Consider the following 5,541-nt stretch of genomic DNA (forward strand, 5'->3'; position numbering starts at 1 on the left):
CCCCAATAAAAATTTTTTTTTTTTTAAATTGGAGGGCTCAGATATTATTGCAGTAATTGGCAAGCCTGAGTGAGTATATACGTATCATAGAAACCCCAGGATAGGGAGCAGGTTTCTTTTTTAAAGTTTAGTAAGAGTTATACGGCATTTGGAACACAAGTAGATCATATATAGGCAGCAGGTATCTATCTATGTTACATACAAATCACACGGATAGGTAGCACGTATCTACGTAACATATTGTTTATACTAAATCACACATATCCTCACAGAAATGGAATTCGCGACAAAAAAAAATAATAAAAAATTGATGCAAATACAATTGGGGTCCATGGAAGCACCCCAAAAAACTCTACAGATGGACGTTGTTGCTGTCAGTTCTTTCCCCTCATGAGGATCCAGCTACCCTGGACCGCAGCAAGTGTCAGACGTAAGGCTTGAACTCGAACCCTCGGAGCCAAAAGTAGTGTCTGTCAGAACTAGACAGCAGGGCCCGTGGGGACGTCAAAGACTCCACACACCAAGTTGGCTGGTAGTGCAACGTCTGAAGACAGAAACAGCAAGGGTTAAAATCGTCTTTTTTAGTTTAGTTTTAGTAGAGGTTTTACGGCGCTCGCAACTGCATAAGGTCATATGAACGTCAGAAGATTAGAGGTGTTACAAGAGAGTAACAAACATAAAAAAGAAGAAGGGGAGATAAGGACGACAGATGTTTGATAGGAAAGAAGAAGCAAACCACACCAGAGCACCTGCCAATCACCCAAAGTCGTCTAAGTCATGTTGTAGTTAACATTTGAAGACAAAAATTAGAGCGTTAAAGTAATTTAGGTTGTATTGTAATTAACAGAAAACAGAAACACCAGGGGTTAAGGTAATGTAATTTATTATTTAATCCACATCTGAATATACAGACAGCAATTAGGGTTAAAGTCATCTATTGCATGTTGTAGTTAACATTTCAGAGCAGAAATAAGACGATTAAAGACAGAACGGTTAAAATAAATCTATCTGGTCTATGTCGCATTTGGTGAACATTTGAAAGCAGAAACAACACGAGTGAAAATAATCCATGTTGCTTCACAGTCACCATTTGAATACACAAACATCAGCAGATAAAGTATTCTATGTCGCGTTGTAGTTCAAATCTTTTTTTAGTTTTAGTAAGAGTTTTATGGCACTTGCAACACAATAAGGTCATATAAGTGCCGAAGATTAGAGGTGTTACAAGGGAGTAACAAACATAAAAAAGAAGAGATATAAAGACAATAGTTGTTTAATAGGAAAGAAGGAGCAAACCACACCAGAGCATCCGTCAACCACCCACAGTTCAAATCTGAAAACACAACAACCTATACTTGATGATCCAGCAGCTTATGAGCTTGGGGGGGGGGGGGGGTATTCAGAGACCAAGCCACACAAGTAACTGACGTTACATTGTAGAAAAGGGCAACTTCTTCCTCCTGCCTGTCCCTATCACAGACAATATCCTATACTGCCGCCAAAAAAATGTGTCGCTGCGCAGTGGAATCAGGCGCTCATCCATCTTTTAGTTTTAGTAAGAGTTTTTTAGTTTTGATTTTAGTATGAGTTTTACGGCACTTGTAACACAATAAGGTCATATAGATGAAGATTAGAGGTTTTACAAGAGAGTAACACATAAAAAAGAAGGAGGAGAGATAAAGATGATAGTTGTTTAATAAGAAAGAAGGAGCAAACCACACCAGAGCACCCGCCAACCACCCACATCCATCTTTGGGCATATGGAGTTATTGAAATATTGGCATCATCTTAAAGCTCGTTCCTTTGTGTCTGTCTTTTGTTGAAAAAAAAAATAGCTAACTGTCTTGAATAGAAGTCAAGATATTTCTGAATGAAGGAGGTGGGGGTTGCCTGGTGTCAGAGGTAATAAAATAAGCTATAAAATGGCCGCCCAAGTCTGGAGACTTCCAAAGCTTGAGTGTTCTTGAAAACTGTACATATACAATTTTTGTGTCTTTGATCAAGGTTTTTCAGTAATATCTACACAGAAATGTGATTTTAAATAGACATTGAAGGTGTTGTGGGTACAAAAGAACATTCGGAAAAATTGCCAAACTGCCAGAAAAATGCTGGTTTCTTTGATTTTATTATTTTGCCCAGAGCCTGATTTCACCACAATGCTTCACAAATTTATGTCAAAAGCTCCACCTTTTTGAAACATAGCACTGGGCTGAAGGGCACACGCTCCAAGACTACTGGATTACTAACAATGACAACACTGTAGAAAGTTGTTTAGTTTTAGTAAGAGTTTTACGGTACTTACCACACAATAAGATCATATAAGTGACGAAGATTAGAGGTGTTACAAGAGAGTAACAAATACACACAAAAAAAGGGGAGATAAAGACAATAGATGTTTGATAGGAAAGAAGAAGCAAACCACACCAGAGCACCCGCAGCCCACCCACTGTAGAAAGTTTATTTTTCTAGAAGTACACAAACCGTGACCTAGTGAATCCTGACAGAGGCACTCAAATAGCTCAGTTGGTATCATGCTAGACTATGAAGCGGCTGGCCCTCGTTCGAATCCCTGTCAGGATGTTCTTGAACTTGGATCGTTTTGGTTTTTTTGGTGGGGGGGGGGGGAGTTTTCAAGGCTCCCAACACATTAGGCTCGGTCCTATCAGAGATGTATGTTAAAGTTAAAGGTCCTGCCAATTAGATAACATAACAGTGTTGATAATGGGGCATTAACTCTTTAAACCCTGTCAGACTCTGGGAACGTCAGGCTGTAATAACCTTTTTCCCCATCGGACGCTGGGAGCGTCCAGTACTAGTGACAACTGTTTCGTTTTATTTAGTGCTAGTTGTTGCTTGTTTTTCAGAACTATTCCTTAGCCAAGTTTTTTCAGTAATGACTAAGCCTTTGTTTCCGCTATTTAGAAGTTGAAGGCAAGCGTTTGGGGTTATAATGAGACATAGTGCACCAGGTTTACCTGACAGTAGAAAAAACTCTGGGAAACGGTTGAAAAAAACTCAGGGTTTAAAGAGTTAAACCTGCACACTAAGTGCTGACCGACCAACTGACCTATCTGTTTGGGGTAGGGCAGGTTAAGCTTGGTCATGATCTCCACAAACTCCGACTTTGGCTTGGACAGACGCGGGTTGAACTGCTTCTCCTCACCCACCGTCGACATGGTCTGGCCTAGCTCAAGGGAAGACAGAGAGGACATAGTCTCAGTTAGTTTTAGTTCTAGTAAGTTTTTTTCGTTTTAGTGAGAGTTTTACGGCACTTGCAACACAATAAGGTCATATAAATATAAGTGCCGAAGATTAGAGGTGTTACAAGAGAGTAACAAAGTAAGGTTTTAGTAGAGGTTTTAGGGCTGGCAACTGCATAAGGTCATATGAGCGCCAGAAGATAAGAGCTGTTACAAGAGAGTAACAAACATAAAAAGAAGAAGGGGAGATAAGGACGATAGATGTTTGATAGGAAAGAAGAAACAAACCACACCAGAGCACCCGTCAACCACCCACTAGTAACGTTTTACGACGCTCCCAACTGCATAAGGTTATATGAGTGCCAAGGGGTGGATGTCAACAGAGAAGTCCAAATCAGGCTTACTCTGCTCACCTCTCTAGCCTCAACAGCACAAAGTCTGCCTCGACTATCAAGACACCTCGGAAATAGCAGTTCACAAGAGAGTGACAAACATACAAAAGAAGTAGAGGAAAAATGATGATAGTAAGAATGAGGAAAGAAAAAGCAGCAGTTCCCCCTATGTTGTTCCAGCACAGTATGAGCATGACATTGATAAATCAGCCCATTTACAATTCTACTGTGCATAAGAACACGTTAATATCCACCCCCTTTGGGAAATGCCTAGGGATAACTTCAGTCAGTAGCACTGCTGGGGGGGGGGTACATATTCTCAGGCTTTTATCTTGATGATGTTCCGAAAAAACTTAAAACAAATTTTGTGTTTGTTTGTTCAGTTTAGATAAGTTATACTTTGACACAAACATGCTGAAGATAAGTGGTGTTACGAGAGAGCAATATACAAAGAAAGGAAAGCAGAGGAAAAAAACAACTTTTTTTAGCGGAGGTTCTCGCAACTGCAGTAGGTCATATGAGCGCCAGAATATTAGAGGTGTTACAAGAGAGTAACAAACATAACAAAGAAGAAGGGGAGATAAGGACAATAGATGACTGATAGGAAAGAAGGAGCAAACCACACCAGAGCACCCGCCAACCACCCACAAAAACTGTTTAAATGTAGATTTTTACAACAAACAGCAACATAATTCAGACCATTTAATACGGGGATTTCTAACCCTGCTTGTCAGGGCCAACCCTGGCGGAGAGGGATACAGCATCCCAACAGTAAGATCAAGATTTTCAATAAAAATTCTCCCCACTCGGAGATCGAACTTGCGACACTCACATCTTCTCTGTGCAACTGTCAAGACTTGACTTTCATTCCAGTGTGAAAACTGACACCATAGATACCCGTGACACACGACACAAACAGTGGAGTTCGTTTGTTTTAGTAGAGGCTTTACTGCGCTTGCAGCTGCATAAGGTCATATGAGCGCCAGAAGATTAGAGGTGTTACAAGAGAGTAACAAACAAAAAAGAAGAAGGGGAGATAAAGACGATAGATGTTCGATAGGAAAGAAGAAGCTAACCACACCAGAGCACCTGCCAACCACCCACAAAACAATGAAGTGTCAGGCACAGACACAACAGACACACACAGGATACAGACAGACAAGAGACAGACCTGTGTAGTCATGGGCAGGGAACACACAGTAGTGCTCAGGCAGACGCATAGACACAGGAGACAGACACAACAGACAGACACAAACAGACACAAGAAGACAACAAACAGACACAAGAGACAGACGCAGGAGACAGACAAGACGCAACAGACAGACACAGGAGACACACAGACAAGAGACAGACCTGTGTAGTCATGGGCCGGGAACACACAATAGTGGTCAGGAACACACACAGACACAGGAGACAGACACAAGGACACAACAGACACCTCAGACAGACCTGTGTAGTCATGGGCCGGGAACACACAGTAGTGCTCAGGCAGGCTCAGAATCTTCTGGTGCACTGAGTCATACAGGGTGGATGCACTTCCTGGGGGAAAAGAGAGGGGGAGTGGGGGGAGAGTTTTTTAGTTTTAGTAGTGGGTTTTACGGTGTTCGCAACTGCATTAGGTCATACGAGCGCCAGTAGATTAGAGGTGTTACAAGAGAGTAACAAACATAAAAAAGAAGGAAGGGAGATAAGGACGATAGATGTTTGATAGGAAAGAAAAAGCAAACCACACCAGAGCACCCGCCAACCACCCACCTAGAGAGTAAAATATAAGTACAAAGAAAAGGAGGAGAGATAAAGAGGATAGATGCTTGATAAGATAGAAGGAGCAAACCACACCAGAACACCCAATAACCACCCTCTGTAGACCTACCACAAAGATGCCGGTCTAAAATTATCACTTTGGCTGGAACAAGGAAAACACCAAAAAACAGAACACAGCAGAAAGC

At 41.5% G+C, this 5,541-nt stretch overlaps 1 protein-coding gene across 1 annotated transcript in view; it reads right to left on the reverse strand.

Moving 5' to 3' along the window:
* Window positions 1–304: 304 nt before the first annotated feature.
* Window positions 305–5,541, reverse strand: part of LOC101849313 (persulfide dioxygenase ETHE1, mitochondrial) — a gene marked incomplete in the record, with an annotated part of 24,645 nt that continues 19,408 nt past the window's right edge. The window contains 3 exon segments of the mRNA XM_013086409.2: window positions 305–544; window positions 3,068–3,184; window positions 5,042–5,131. Coding sequence (XP_012941863.1) covers window positions 480–544; window positions 3,068–3,184; window positions 5,042–5,131 — 272 coding nt within the window.

Source organism: Aplysia californica, unplaced genomic scaffold (assembly GCF_000002075.1).
Source record: "Aplysia californica isolate F4 #8 unplaced genomic scaffold, AplCal3.0 scaffold00464, whole genome shotgun sequence".
In the NCBI taxonomy this organism is placed as follows: Eukaryota; Metazoa; Mollusca; class Gastropoda; order Aplysiida; family Aplysiidae; genus Aplysia; species Aplysia californica.